Source organism: Hylobates moloch, unplaced genomic scaffold (assembly GCF_009828535.3).
Source record: "Hylobates moloch isolate HMO894 unplaced genomic scaffold, HMol_V3 SCAFFOLD_2, whole genome shotgun sequence".
Taxonomy (NCBI): Eukaryota; Metazoa; Chordata; class Mammalia; order Primates; family Hylobatidae; genus Hylobates; species Hylobates moloch.
The window spans coordinates 162,926,871-162,943,483 of NW_026652277.1; the positions used below are offsets into that span (position 1 = coordinate 162,926,871).

A 16,613-nucleotide genomic window follows, 5' to 3' on the forward strand; every position below is an offset into this window, starting at 1 on the left:
ATAAATATGCTCTCCAGGGGTGTGAGATTGCAGTGTTTATCAAAAAAGCAAAAAAAAAAAAAACAAAAAAAAACCACATCTGTAGGATGGAGAATGTTGCCCAAATCCAGGGGCTGGCCTGGTTTTGTAAGTAAGTTCTATTGGAACACACTGTGCTGATTCATATACAAATTGTTTATAGTTGTTTTCCTGCTACAAAGGGCAGAGCTGAGGAGTTGTGATAGAGACAGTATGACCTGCAAAGGCTAAAATGGTTACTGTATGGCCCTTTGAAGAAAAAGTTTGCTGATGCTGGACCTAATTGATGAGTGCTTTTAAGATCTTGATTAGAGATAAGTTTTGTGATGGAGTAGCCATCTCAGTTTAGGTAAAAGATTCCCCAAACCTTGAGGAATTAGAAATTGATTTGACTTACAGAAGTCTTCAGATTAAAAATATGCATTTGTAGGCTGTGGTGCCTACAAGTGATAGTATAGAAACTTAAAATTTTACAAGTTTAAGGAACGTTCTTTAATGTACATGATGGGAGTTGAAACATAAAGAATGAATTAATTAGACTGAAAACCAAGGCTCTTGTTTAGTACATTTTCTTTCCTTTTTTTGGGGGGTGGGGGGGATGGAGTCTCGCTCTGTTGTTTAGTATATTTTCATTGAAATGATAAGTCTTGAGTGGCCAAAGGAAAGGACAGGTGAAGACTGGTAGGTTATTTCAATCCCTGAGGTCAGATGAGCATAGAGAATTTGCACAAGTAAAGGGTTTGGTCATTTGACATTAGATAATATTAGAACATGGCATATGTGGGGAATAAACTTTTCATTTAGAAAGCATTTAGGAAGTTCAGAGAGAGTAATAGCACAGCAGGCACCAGTAGCCCTAGAAAAGGTAGAATTTGATGGAACAAACTAACTGGGGTCAGCAGTCACTTAAGATTTTGGAAAACATGGCAGCAGGGAGCCAGATCCCAAGAAGTAGACTGATAAGATGGAAACCTATAGAGAACACTGGGTAGCTGGAGAGCCCAAGCCTACGGAGCGTGTAGCCATGGTCTTCTCACCCAAGCACAGAGATGGAATCAGCAGGCAAAGGAAAAGTAAGGTCTCAGAATCAGCTGTCATTCTTTTTCAGTGTAAAACCATGATTTTCTGTCCTGGATCAGATTTTGAGAATATGAAGAGAATAACATTCCCAATTCTTGGAGGCAGGTTAACATTATCTGATTAGAATGAGAATTGGAATGAAGCTTGGTAGTTCCTAATAGCAGTGTGTTACAGCAATATTAATAAATTATCCATTGGATAATGAAGGTTTATTATTGAATGCTTGCTGTGTACCAGGCATTGTCATGTCTTGTAGATGTAAATAAATTAAATATAGTCTCTTTATGTACATTATTTAAGGAAGTTTATTAAAAGCTTCTAATGGGCCAGCATCATCATCATATTCTTTTTCTAAAGTACTGATTGTTAGTTATAGTGTCATTCATAAAATTCTCAACAAATGGTCTTTGATGGAGGTCCTTGGAAGGCAGCTATGCTCACCACTATACCACCAGCACCGTCAGATGGAGGTCTTTGGAGGATTAAGTTTGATGCTTGGGATTGAGCGGTAGTGAACTGTATAGAACACCTAAATTTTGGACAAATTTATTTGGAAACTACATGATGACAGAGTGCTTCTGAAGTCATGTGCTGGGTTCACATTAGTTCAGTAAATGTTGAATAAACTTTAACCGATTTATAAAGAACCATGAAACAGCTTAGTTAACAAAATTAAACACAATAGAAAACGGTTTATTTTTGTATCCAACGAAACTAGTTAAATATAGCAGAGAAATAGATGTCAGTAGACATTTGAAATGTGTGTTCAGATTAGTAGAATAAACATATCAGCAAGATCTCTAGAAGCCAAGGAAAGAAGCAGGAAACTTGTTAAATCACATATCTTTGATAAAAAGTAAGCACCAAGCTAACTGAATCACTCTCTAATTTCTGGATTTAAGTAGATTATTTCTTTAATTGGATCAGTAAATGACACTGTTCTAGGGGAAATTTTTTATCAACCTTCTTTAAAGTTGAGAACTTAATAATAAAGGAATTCAGTGAAGAATTAGATGAAATGATGTTTTCTGATGATCAGATTTACCAAATTAGATTTTAGAGACTCTAGAGAAATAGTTGGAGGCATGTGTACAGCTGACCCTTGAACAACGGGAGGTTTAGGGGCGCCAACCCCCTGTGTAGCTGAAAATCATATAACTTTTGACTCTTCCCCAACTAAGACTACTGTTGACCAGAAACCTTAACAATAACATAAACAGTTGATTAACACATTTTATATGTTATATATATTATATACTGTATTCTTAAAATAAGAGAAAATGTTATTAAGAAAATTATCAGGAAGAGAAAATATATTTACTATTCATTAAGTAGAAGTAGGTCATCATAAAAATCTTTACCCTTGTCTTCATGTTGAGTAGGCTGAGGAAGGGAAAGAGGAGTGATTGGTCTTGGTGTCTCAGGGATGGCAGAGGCAGAAGATGTGGAGGAGATGGAAGGGGAGGCAGGAGAGGCAGGCACACTCAGTGTAACTTTACAGAAAATATAATTTCTGTCCAACTTTTTTGCTTTTTCATTTCTCTAAAAATGTTTCTATACCATGGCACCAATTCTTCTTCCACTGTTGGCTTTAATTTTAGTGCCTGTGTCATAGGAGGGTTTGTGTCCTAAAAATAAATCAAAAGCAGTCTTGGATAATTGTAACCCTTCTGCCAGGTTGTCTAAAGTAGACTTGTTTTCTGGCACTGCTTCTTCTGCTTCTTCCTGACCGTCTGGCACTGGTTTGGAAGCACTCTTCTTCGTCAAGTTGTCTTCTGTTAATTCCTCTGATGTGGTGTCCATTAGCTCTTGAATTTCTCCAAGATTCATATCCTGAAACCCTTCACCTCCCTCCAGCAGCACCCCCCCCCCCTTTTTTTTTTTTTGCTACATCCACAATTTTATGATTTCCTTCATTGGTTCTGTTTTGTTTTTTGAGAGGGAGTCTTGCTCTGTTGCCCAGGCTGGAGTGCAGTGGCACAATCTCGGCTCACTGCAAGCTCCGCCTCCCGGATTCACACCATTCTCCTGCCTCAGCCTCTCCGAGTAGCTGGGACTACAGGTGCCCGCCACCATGCCTGGCTAATTTTTTGTATTTTTAGTAGAGACGGGGTTTCACCGTGGTCTCGATCTCCTGACCTCGTGATCCGCCCGCCTCGGCCTCCCAAAGTGCTGAGATTACAAGCGTGAGCCACCGCGCCCGGCCTGGTTCTGTTATAAATCCTGTGAAGTTACGTGCAACATCTGGACACAGTTTTGTCCATCAGGAATTGATTGTTTTGTGCTTCATGGCTTTCAAAGCTTTTTTTGTGGCAGTGGTGGCATCTTCAGTGGTATAATACTTCCAGACTTCTATGATGTTCTATTGGGGTTCTCTTCCACAGCATTGACAATCCTTTTTATAGACTACAATGTATAATGAGCCTTAAAGGTCCTTATGACCCCCGATCTAGAGACTGAATTAAGAGATGTCTCATTTGGGGACACGTAGACTACTTTGACGCCTTCATTGTTGCATGGAGTTATGGGTGGCCAGGGACATTGTCCAGTATGAAAAGAATTTTAAAAGGCTGTCCCTTACTGGCAAGGGTACTTCCTGACTTCAGGGACAAAGCATTGATGGAACCAGTCCAAAAAAAGCCCAGGCCTTCCTTCTGTACAACCAAAAGACTGGTAGCCAGCCAGTGTCTTCTGTCTTTTCCTATCAAGGCTCAGGTTGGCAGCTTTATAGAAAGGGCAGTCCTGATTATAAGCCTGACTGCATTTGCACAAAACAGTTGAGTTAGTCTATACCTTCCTGCTTTAAATCCTGATGTTTGCCTCTCTTCCTTACCAATAATTGTTCTTTGTGGTATTTTTTTTTTTTCTCCAGAATAAGGTACTTTCATCTGCAAAAACCTGTTCAGAGAGATACTCATTCTCCTTAACGATATTCTTAAATTCTTAATGATACCTGGGAAGTCATGTGTTGCCTCTTGTTTGGCAGAAGCTGCTTCTTCTGTTATCTTTTTTTTTTTTTTTTGAGATGGCAGTCTCACTGTGTCACCCAGGCTGGAGTACAGTGGCACAGTCATAGCTCACCACAACCTGTGCCTCCTAGGCTCAAGTGATCCTCACACCTCAGCCTGTAGTTGGGACTACAGGCGCAGGCCACCATGCCTGGCTAATTTTTTTTTGTATGTTTTAGAGAAACAGGGTCTTGCCGTGTTGCCCAGGCTGGTCCTGAACTCCTGGAATCAAGTGAGTTGCCTGCCTTGGCCTCCCAAAGTGCTGGGATTATAGGCATGAGCCACCATGCCTGACCTTCCCCTGGTATCTTGACATTTTTTAAGCCATACCTCTTTCTAAAATGATCAAGTGATCCTTTGCTGGCATTAAATTGTCCAGCTTTAGATCTGTCACCTTTCTTTTGCTTTAGTGATCACATAATGACTTAGCTTTTTCTCTAATTATATTAGAGTCTGTAGGTCTGCCTTTCTTATAACAATTCTGTACCCACACAGAGGCTGCATTTTCAATACAAGATAAAAAGGTATTTCATAAAAAGTTCGAGGTTTTTGGCCTTTTGAGATAGCTGCAGTGACAGCTTTATGAATTTCCTTTTCTTTTTTGACAATGGTCCTTAATAGGCCGGATTCATTTGTCTTGAAAAGGTGGGCAACTGCAGCTGAAGACCTCAGCCTACTGTACATATCAAGCAAGTCAGTGCTTTTCTTTTAATGTCATGACTTTGCTTCTTGAGAGCACCTTCACATCACTAGTGCCACTTCCCATGGGTCTGTGGTGGTATTCAAGGTTCATGTTATTGCACTAAAAATGAAAAATCTTCGAGAACTGCAAGATATCATTTTTTTACTATGATGTGCAGTTTATTAGAGAGATGAACTGCTCATGCAGAAATGGTTAACATCACGTGGCATTTTAAGTGGATACTCACATGAGTTCACTGCAATAGCAAGAGAAGGTGGCTATGAAATTATTATACTAGAGGTTTTTGTGGTTATGATTAATACTACATCTTTAACATTGTTTATGTTTCTCTCTCCTGTGAATGGCGCTATGTAATGTTTGTAAATGATAAACTAAAATAAACTAGTATCTACATATATTGTATGCATTCATGACATGCCTTTTTTGTTTTTTCAATATTGTTAGGCTATGCAGTTCCTCTGCATGTATTTTTAAATTGTCAAAAATCTCTAAAAATTTTTCTAATATTTATTGGAAAAATTCACATAAAAGTAAGCCAGGCGCAGTGGCTCACACCTGTAATCCCAGCACTTTGGGAAGCCAAGGCGGGTGGATTGCTTGAGCCCAGGTGTTTGAGACCAGCCTAGCCAACATGGTGAAACCCTGTCTCTACTAAAAATACAAAAATTGGCCCAGTGTGGCCAGGCGCAGTAGGTCACGCCTATAATCCCAGCACTTTGGGAGGCCGAGGCAGGCGGATCACAGGGTCAGGAGATCGAGACCATCCTGGCTAACACAGTGAAACCCCGTCTCTACTAAAAATACAAAAAATTAGCTGGGCGAGGTGGCGGGCGCCTGTAGTCCCAGCTACTCGGGAGGCTGAGGCAGGAGAATGGCATTAACCCTGGGCGGTGGAGCCTGCAGTGAGCCGAGATCGTGCCATTGCACTCCAGCCTGGACGACAGCAAGACTAAAAAACATCGGCCCAGTGTGGTGGTGTGCACCTAAAGTCCTAGCTACTCAGGAGGCTGACGCAGAAGAATCAGTTGAACCCAGGAGACAGAGGTTACAGTGAGCTGAGAACACGCCACCGCACTCCAGCCTGGGTGACAGAGCGAGACAGTGTCTCAAAAAAAAAAAAAAAAAAAAAAAATCACATATAAGTAGACCTGCACAGTTCAAACCCATCTTGTTAAACAATGGACTGTATTAAGTGAGCATTTGAAACGTAATGTATTACCCAGTATTTCCCTGAGTAGTAACTTGAGTGTCTGCAGTGGGTACATTTTTAAGGAAGAGTCTTAGATAAGAGCTTTTAAGACTGTTGAAAATGTTTTAGAAGTCTACATTATATTTTTTCCTCCATCCCACCTTCGCCAACTCCCAAAAGAAAACAAAGCTTTGGTCTGCTACAATATGGGCTAGTGCTTGATTGAAACTTCCATACTTTACCACAGAAAATGAAAGAAGTAATGTGTTGTCAAGCATAGAGTAAGCTGATGCCTCTTCATTACCCTAGTAATATAAACAGTAGTAGGATGTGCTTTCACATGGCTGAGTGAATATGATTTGATTGGTCCTTTACTATTATTCACTGTAATGGAGAATGCCTATCAAAGAGAAAGCTTTTAATTTCGATAATAGCTAACCCTTATTGAGCTGTTCTAGTGTGCTCTGAAAGTTTTCTATACGATGTTTCTGTGAAAACTATTATTTCTGTTTTGTAAATAGAAAACTAAGGTTAATTGGTTTAACAACTTTTAATAAGGGGACATAATTAGAATTAAAATTTAGATCTTTCTGTACAAAGCTTGTTTGGTGTTATGTCCTGTATGTCTTTATTTTTCTTCATTCTTAACAAATATCTATTCTCTGCCAGACACTGAGGATACAATGCAAATAAAATAAACTAAACAAAAAATGCAGGCTCTCTGTTCTTAGACCTTATTCTCCAGTACGAGAGGACAGGAATGGATTTCAAATGGGCTTGCTGGGAAATTTTGGGAAATTGACCTTTACTTTACATAATTTGCTGTAAGCACTGTAGTAATGTGTTAACATTATTTTGAACCTGGTGAGAAGACTGGCATACCGGTAGATTTTCTAAAGCAGGTAGGAATAAAGGGCATGAATATATTAAAATTCCCTGTGAGTTTGACACAGATCTTAACTTTAAGAGTTTAATAGTTTAAGGATCTTAGCTTAAGAATTCTTAGAAAGTAGGCTGGGTGTGGTGGCTCACACCTGTAATCTCAGCAGGGAGATATGGGAGGCCGAGGCGGGCAGATGACTTGAGCCCAGGAGTGTAAGACTAGCCTGGGCAACATAACAAAACCCCGTCTTTACAGAAAAAGAAAACACACACACACACGTTGAGTGTGGTGATCCGTGCCTGTAGTCCCAGCTACTTGAGAGGTTGAGGTACACACACACACACACACACACACACACACACACACTAGTTGAGTGTGGTGGTCCGTGCCTGTAGTCCCAGCTACTTGAGAGGTTGAGGTAGGAGGACCAGTTGAGCCTGGGAGGTCAAGGCTGCAGTGATCGGTGCTTATGCCACTGTATCACACCAGCCTGGGTGACAAAGCAAGACCCTATCTGAAGAAGAAAACAACAAAAAAATAAAGTTCTTAGAAAGTATGTGATGGGATCCTAATTCTTGTCGACCATTGTCATGACATATGGGTGCCTTTATGAGAACTTAAAGGGGAAGCATGTTTGCACTTCTACCAGGATTCATTTCCATTTGGGCAGCAGTTGGTCTTTGGTTAAACTGTTTTTTTTGTTGTTGTTGTTGTGACACAAAGCCTCGCTCTGTCACCCATGTTGGAGTGCGTTGGCATAATCTAGGCCCACTGCAACCTCCATCTTCCAGGTTCAAGCAATTCTCATGCTTCTGCCTCCTGAGTAACTGGGATTACGGGCGTTTACCTCTACACCTGGGTAATTTTTGCACTTTTAGTAGAGATGGGGTTTCGCCGTGTTGGCCAGGCTGGTCTCAAACCACTGGCCTCAAGTGATCCATCTGCCTTGGCCTCCCAAAGTGCTGGGATTACAGGTGTGAGCCACTGTGCCTGACCTTGGTTAAACTCTTATTAAGTTAAATTTCATTAAAGGAACTTGTGTCCTTTGTCTCTTACTGTCAGTCAGCAACACCCTGTGACATATCTTTTAAAAAATCAAGTATTAGTTAAATAATCATAAAAGTAAACGTCAGATTTCAGCAATGCATGCTTCACAGGTATTATAAATGATAGCACAAAGAAAGCATAAAAGAGGGAGTATTGATCTGGTTGGGGAGGTCGGGAAGCCTTTCCTCATTAGGTGATGCTTTAAGATGAACGGGTATGCATTAACTATTGGAGAGACCCTGGTAGAGAGTATTCCAAATAGAGGAAACAAGCCTATTTTAAAGGCCCGGTGGCAGGGAACTGAAAAAAGACCACTGTGTGTCTGGAATAGAAGGCTGGGACAATATTGTAAGATGAGGCTGGAAAGGTAGACAGGAGTTAGAATGGACAGGGCCTTAAATATACAGATTTTTTTGTTTTTATCCAATGAGTAGGAAGTCATCGACCATTTTAAGGGGGGTGGGTAGTAGGAGTGGGTGAGTGTCAGTTACCTGATCAGATTAGTTTTTGAAAAGATAGCTGTATTTTAAGTGAATTAATGCAGGAACAGAAAACCAAATGCTGCATGTTCTCACAAGTGAGAGTTAGGCATTGGGTACTCATGGACATAAAGATGGCAACAGTAGATACTGGGGTCTGCTAGAGGAGGGAGGGAGGAAGGGGTTGAAAAACTGTTGGGCACTAAGCTGAGTACCTGTGTGATGGGAATTTTTTGTACCGCAAACTTCAGCATCACAAAATATACCCAGTAACCTGCACATGTACCCCCAGATTCTAAAATAGAAGTTGGGGGGGGAAGAAAGAAAAGATAGCTCTAAACATGGTAGGGAGAACATACTGCATGTATTTAGACGTTCTTCGGGTGAGCGATTAAGGTAAATTGGACTGTGGTCATGGTATGGTGGTTAGAATTTTGAAATACGAGTTGGTAGAGGGAGAGGAGACAAATATGGGGGAAAACTGGGCAGATTTCTGAGATATAGAAGGCAAAAATGAGTAGAATTGAATGCTATAAGGGGTGCTGAAGTAAAAGCTATGCAGGATTCCCTAAGTTTGTAGTTAATTAACCAAGAAATTCTGTTTGAATTGCGTTTAAAATCTGTTGAAGTTTTTGCAGTATTCTGATGGCTAAAGTTTAGTTTCGACTTCTAATTAATATCTTACAGTGTTAAAAATCAGCATCTGTGCATATAAGAGAAGTTTTAATCAGTAATTGTCTGTTGCCTGATTCCCTCACACTGAAGTAGGATTCTTTCCCTTTGCTTATATGAGAAATTTCAGAACAAAGATTTGGAGGTAGGCCAGGCACCATGGCTCATGCTTGTAGCCTCACCACTTTGAGAGGCTGAAGTAGGCAGATTGCTTGAGCCCAGGAGTTCGAGACCAGCCCAGGCAACATGGTGAAACACCACCTCTACAAAACATATAAAAATTAGCCCATGTGGTGGCGTGCGCCTGTAGTCCCAGCTACTTGGGAGGCTGAGGTGGGAGTACTGTTTGAACCCAGGAGGTAGAGGCTGCAGTGAGCCGTGATCATGCCCTTGAACTCCAGCCTGGGTGGCACAGTGAGACCCTGTCTCAATAAATAAATAGATAGATAGATAGATAGATAGATAGATAGATAGATAGATAGATAGATAGGGGGATGGGGTGGGATTATTGTTAAACATCAGAGCCCTGTTTTTGTTTTTTCTTTTTGAGACAGAGTCTCCCTCTGGAGGCTCCCAGGCTGGAGTGTAGTGGTGGAATCTCTGCTCACTGCAACCTCTGCCTCCTGGGTTCAAGCAGTTCTCCTGCCTCAGCCTCCCGAGTAGCTGGGATTACAGGTGCCTGCCACCACGCCAAGCTAATTTTTGTATTTTTAGTAGCGACAGGGTTTCACCATGTTGGCCAGGCTGGTCTTGAACTCCTGATCTCAGGTGATCTACCTGTCTAGGCCTCCCAAAGTGCTGGAATTACAGGCATGAGCCACCTTGCCCGGCCAGAGCCCTTGATATTTAAAAAGTTTTATTGAGATACATACCATAAAATCAGTCAACTTAAAGTATACAATTCAGTGGTTCTGTGCAACCACCATCACATTCCATTTTAAACTATTTTCATCATCCCAACAAGAAACACTCTACTCATCAGCAATGATTCCTCATTTATCTCCAACTCTTTCAGCCCTAGACAACCACCAATAGATTGCCCTTTCTGGATATTACATATAAATGGAATTATATAATATGCTGCCTTTTTCACCTGGCTTCTTTAGTTTAGCATAATGTTTTCAAGGTTCATTCAGGTTGTAACATGTATCAGTACTTTTTTTCTTTTTATGGCTCATATTTCGTTGAATAGATATATTTGTTTACTCATTAGCTGACAGATATTTGGGTGTCTGCTTTTTTATGAATTTTAAATGAATTTTATATAAATAAGGCTACAATGACCACATGTGTACAGGTTATTATTTTTTCTTTCTTTTTCAACCCTCAGACGGGAAAAAGTATCATGTACAAGTTCTTTGTGAATACATGTTCTCAGTTCTCTTGGGTACATATCTAGAAGTGGAATTGGCTGGGTCTTATGTTAACTGTGTTTAATCTTTTGAGGAACTGTCAAGCTGTTTTCCAAAGCTGCTGCAACATTTTATGTTCCCACCAGTATTGTATCAGGGTTCCAGTTTCTCCACATCCTTGCTTACACTTGTTACTGTCTTTTTGATTATAAGCAAGTAAGTGTGAAGTGGTAGCTCATTATAGTTTTGATTTGCATTTGCGTTATGGGCAATGATGTTGAGCTTGATTTGTAAAAGAAAAGCAGTATGTTGGTTTCCTTGAGAATATAAAAATGAACGTGTTTGGTAGTTTCATGTAATTGCTTGGAGAGTTTTGCTGTATGTAAATTTGTTCTTTTTTCATCAGTTGTATTCCCTGAATGACTATAAACCACCCATTTCGAAAGCGAAAATGACCCAAATTACTAAGGCAGCCATCAAAGCTATTAAGGTGAGTAATACATTTTACTCTTCTATTTTCAAAAGAAAAAACTGTATTAATAGTTTGGATGTGGGATAATTTTTTATGGGTTATATGTTCTTTTTCACTTTACAATGTTAACACATATTGTGGAAAAACACAAAAAAGAAAATGTGTCACCTGTAGACTCTCCCACCTAGATATAAACATTTAATGTTTATTATTACTCTTTTTTAAAGACAATGTCTTATTCTGTCACCCAGTCTGGACTGCAGTGCCACGATCATAGCTCGCTGTGTCCTCGACCTCCTGGGCTCAAGTGATCCTCTTGCCTCAGCCTCCTGAACATTTAACATTTTGATAAATGTTCTTCCTTAAACATTCTTCCATAAATTTTTTGAAGCAGTCATTTTTTTCCTCACCTTTCTTAGACAGATAATATTTTGCATATATCCACATTATGGAGAATGTGTTAACACTGTCTTTTGCCACACTGACTTGGCAGAACCTTGAAATTTGAGTTGGTAAAAGGTTTCTATATATTGATATGTTCATTTTTTCTTATTGATTCTATTAATATTATAGATTTGAAAATAGGCCATTAAGGAAAACAGTTGTGACTCATTGTATCAGGTATTTGAACTGTAGGAAAAGGCCATAGACATTTAACCTTTGCTCTCATAAAGTAGGTTTTAAACCTATGTTAACTCATGAATACTCCTGAAAATCTCAGGAAAAGGTTGGATCCTCTGGAGAAATACACATATGTGCAAAATTTTATAGAAACTTTTTGGCAAAAGGATCTTTTCAAGCTCAGCCATAGATTTTTCCCCAAGAAGTTCTTGTCCCCAGGCTAAGATTCCCTGAATTAGTAGGCCTCTTAAAATTGAGAATGAATGAGTACTTATTTCTCATTAAGTAGGTACTAACCTATGAATATTCAGTGATACGTTTTCCTGCCCTGAATTAAAATATTAACCGTAACCAAAAGCACCAACTATTTGTTATCTTTTAACTAATAGCAGTGTGTTAGATTTAACAGATTCCTATTTACTAGTAATTACTACTGGGTGAAAATTCAGATGATTCGTTGATTTTGCAGTTTTCTAGTGGCTAAAGCTTAGTTTTCAGACTTGTTAGTATCTTACATCAGTAGTTAAAATCCATGTACTTACATGGCAGAAAATCAGAGAGAACGACAGTAACTATAAATACATTGAAGCCAGAAAATGTTTCAAAGACATGATTTTTTAGAGGATTTGATAGGCTCACTGTGGATTATTATACATTATCTGATTTTTATGATCATGATCATTTGAAAGTATGGAAATGTATTTTTTTCTGTGAAAATTAGTAGTTGATGCACTTTTCATAACTTGTTGAGCAGAGTACTTTCTTAATAGAGTTAATGACGTATAGGTGCAAACAGTATTTTCTATTTTCAGATGTCAGACGGGTCTGAGAGAAATTAAGTAATTTGCAGTAGTAGGAGTAAATATAGCTAGAATTTTAATCCAAAATTCTGTCAGTCAAGAGTCTAACTCTTTGGACACAGTGGCACACATTGTTAGTCCTAGCTACTGGGTAGGCTGAGGCAGGAGGATCGCTTGAACCCAGGAATTTGAGGCCAGCCTGGGCAATGTAGTAAGATCTTGGCTCTTAAAGTTTTTTTAAAAAAGAAGTAATGTTTTTTAAAAAGAGTCTAATCTTTATTATTATGATATATTTTACTATTTTGACTTACTGTTTTTAAGGTTTTGAATTTTGAAAAAATTTAAACCTAAGTTGCAAATTATTATAGTGAGCAGGGCATATTCTTCCCTTAGATTTGCTGATTAACATTTTGCTACATATGGAAGTTAGTTTCAGACTTCATTCATGATAACACTTAATCCTTGATACATACTTGAATTTGAAACTCCTGAGAATAAAGACATTTTCCTAGGGAACCATAATATACCAATCACATGCAAAAAATTTCACTTTGATATAATTATCTAATATACAGTTTATCCTTACATTTTAACGTTGTTGCATTGTTGACTAGTAGCTGTTGCTGTCAACCTGCTTTTTCAGAATCCAGTCAGGATCACACATTATACTTATTTGTCCTGTCACCCAGCAGTTTTGTTTTTTTGTGACATTGACATTTTTGAAGAGTCTAGACCAGTTGTTTTTCACTACTTTATTACTTTAAACTGCATTTAGTGTATACACACACACACACACACACACACACACACTACATTTTATTAATCAGATTTAAATGATACTGTGTTTCGTATTGAGGTAAGTCATTGTTTTTTATATAGAAATGATTAATGAGTGATGGTTAACATTGCACTGTCAACAAAACCTCCCAGAAAACCTATTGGGGAAGAAGGCCTATGAGAATTAATAAACTTTCAGTTAAGATTTAGGAAGTAGTTTTATTTTAATTATGTATAGTAACTAGAAGCAAAGAACGCTGTCAAGGTGTCTTCCAGAAGAATTGTTCCTTCAGTGTGTAGTTATTTAATATTTTGCATATTGATTTTTAAATGTTTAGGGGCCTATAAAGTGCCTAATAACTTTAAGTAGTTGTTTTGGCTTTTTACTTAAATAACTTAAACCATTGAGTAAACTTACTTTATTGTAGGTAACTTCAGCCAGACTTAAACTTGTAGGTTTTGATTTGGTGAATATGAGTTCATGATGTTTTCTTTTATTTTTATTATTATAAATACTGGATTTAGTGCTGAGGTTTAGTTGAATGTTCATAGTTCTTCAGTCTAAGGGAATTTCCTTAAAGCATAATTCATGAGAAGAAAAGTATAAAGAGGGCTGGGCGCAGTGGCTTTCGCCTATACTTCCAGCACTTTGGGAGGCCGAGGTGGGCGGATCACTTGAGGTCAAGAGTTGGAGACCAGCTTGGCCAACATGGCGAAACCCCGTCTCTACTAAAAATACAAAAATTAGTCAGGCGTGGTGGCTGGCACGCGTCTGTAGTCCCAGCTACTTGGGAGGCTGAGGCAGGAGAATCGCTTGAACCCGGCAGGCGAGGGTTGCAGTGAGCTGAGATTGTGCCGCTGCACAACAGCCTGGGTGACAGAGGGAGACTGTGTCTCCAAGGGAAAAAAAAAAAAGTATAAAGAGAAGCACAATTCAAGTTCTTTAAACAGAAATAATACGCCAATATGGTATTGTTATTGTGGCATTAAAATTTATTAGGCACAAATTTATATACTTTATGCTAAATTTATAATTTATTTCAAGTTTATTCATAGTGTTATATTTTATGAAACTTAAATCTTCTAACTTTTCTCAAAATTGATAGTGGCCCATTACTAATTTTTAATCTACATGTTCACTTCCACTGATTCATTTTGTCTGATCCATTAGGATATTATACATTTCTATGTTTTATTTTGTATTCTTGCAGTTCATTTTCCAGGAGAGGCAGAAGGAGATAAATGAAGTTGAAAACAACTACCTTACATACATTTATTAATGTTATTTGTAGTTATTTGATTTTTCAAATTTCCCTTGATTTAACTGAAAAATTATACTATATGAAAGCTGTACTTTTCCTTTCAAGAATATACACCCACCAGTACTTATTACAAGTATTTTGCAGTCAACACAACTGTTAAAGTATGCTTTCAGAAAGTCTTCAATAGCATTATATCTATGGTAAGGTAATGCACTTTGGACATGCTGATCATACATCTACTTTAGAGAAGCCCTTTACTAATTATATAGCCCAGCTAGTTGCATATGAAGGTGAGTGACAAGAATGTTTGTCTCAAAATTCTTGGTTAAGATAATTGTTTTGATAGACCTTTGGAGCATGTAAAACCTATGGTTAGCAGGAAATTTCAATCTCCTCAAACTGATTTTAAAACCATATTTCATTTTTTTCCTCTTTTAGTTCTATAAACATGTGGTACAGAGTGTTGAGAAGTTTATTCAGAAAGTAAGTATATAATTTTCCATACATGTGCTATAATTGTAGATGAATGCCTGTACTCTTCTCCTTTAGATCAAATACCCAAGTTTAAGTTGTTTTGATGGACTGTTAAAAAGTGATTCCAGTTCTTTTCTAATCAAGAAATAAAATGAAAGTGCCTTTCAGATAATTTTACTTAGGTTTGTATTCTGCCTATGTTCATGTGCTTAAATATAAGCAGAGCCAGCTTGAGAATCGGTGTCATGTGGCATTAAGGATTCAGCAAGGTTGCAGTGTGTTTATGTTTTTCACCTGGGAGAAGGGTGCAGGATTTGAAGTGAGATTTCAGTCATTCAACTGGCTAGGTAACTTTGAACAAAGTTAGTTAGCCTTTATGTGATTGAGTTCTTCTTTCTTTTTTAAAATTCTTGTTTTCTCAATATTTAAAATATAGTATTGATAGGCTGTGCACAATGGCCCACACCTGTAATCCCAGCACTTTGGGAGGCCAAGGTGGGTGGATCACTTGAGGCCAGGAGTTCGAGACTAGCCTGACCAAGATGACAAAACCGTGTCTTTACTAAAAGTACAAAAATTAGCTGACGTGGTGGTGCATGCCTGTAATCCCAGCTACTTGGGAGGCTGAGGCACAAGAATTGCTTGAACCCAGGAGGCAGAGGTTGTAGTGAACTGAGATCACATCACTGCACTCCAGCCTGGGGAACTGAGTGAGACCCTGTCTCAAAAAATGTGTGTGTGTGTGTGTGTGTGTGTGTGTGTGTGTGTGTGTGTGTGTGTGTTGTGTGTGTGTGTGTGTGTGTGTGTGTGTGTGTGTGTGTGTGTGTGTAGTATTGATAAAACATACTTGGGGATTAAGTAGTTTAGGTAACTTGAAGCCAAGATAAAGGGTTGAATAACAAGTATGCTGTCTGTTTCACTTAAAGTTTAAAAATGTTAGTGATTAGAAAATTTTATTTGGTCTAACGCTTTTAAAAGCATTTCTCAGAGATTGTTCTTCTGATTAAAGATCTTTCTTTAAAAGTTTTAATGTCTGGTTTTTGTTGTTGTTGTTGTTGTTGTTGTTTTGTTTTGTTTGTTTTTGAGACAGAGTCTCACTCTGTCGCCCAGGCTGGAGTGCAGTAGCACGATTTCGGCTCACTGCAACCTCTGTCTCCCGAGTTCAAGCTATTCTCTTGCCTCAGCCTCCCCTGTAGCTGGGATTACAGACATGGGCCACCATGCCCAGCTAATTTTTTTGTATTTTTAGTAGAGACGGGGTTTCACCATGTTGGCCAGGCTGGTCTTGAACTCCTGACCTAAAATGATCCATCCGTCTCGGCCTCTCAAAAGTGCTGGGATTACAGGCTTGAGCCATGGCGCCCAGCCAAAAAGTTTTAATGTCTTACACTGTGCCTCATAAACGTGATGAATAGGAATTTACCTAGGATTCTTGTTAAAAATGTGGATTCTAATTCACTGAGTGTGGAGAGGAACCTGAGATTCTGCATTTGTAACAACTCCTAGATGATGTTTCTTCACAAACCACAATTTGAGTAGTAAAGGCTTAAAAGGTAAAAGTGAATTTATGGATAAATGCTTGTTTACTGATTTGATTTGGGGTAGGGTACTTTGAATAAAACATGTCAGAATCTTAGGAAGACCTGGAATGAGCAGTTACTCTATCATGAGATAATTACAGTCAATCTGAAGAAGCCAGTCAGTGTATGGGGAAAAACTTAAATGCTTTGCTATTACCCTGTTTAAATCAGAGATCCAGCAACAGATTTGTGTTAT

At 38.6% G+C, this 16,613-nt stretch overlaps 1 protein-coding gene across 14 annotated transcripts in view; it reads left to right on the top strand.

The window, feature by feature from the left end:
- The window catches only part of SCAF8 (SR-related CTD associated factor 8), a 231,812-nt gene that overhangs the window by 30,827 nt on the left and 184,372 nt on the right, over positions 1-16,613 (top strand). For all 14 annotated transcript variants that reach the window (XR_009212529.1, XR_009212530.1, XR_009212524.1 and 11 more), the window contains 2 exons: positions 10,838-10,921; positions 14,802-14,846. Coding sequence is in view for 6 of the 14 variants with exons in the window: in XM_032161021.2 (XP_032016912.1) it covers positions 10,838-10,921; positions 14,802-14,846 (129 nt within the window). In the remaining 8 variants the exon portion in view is untranslated. The remainder of the gene's footprint in view (positions 1-10,837; positions 10,922-14,801; positions 14,847-16,613) is intronic.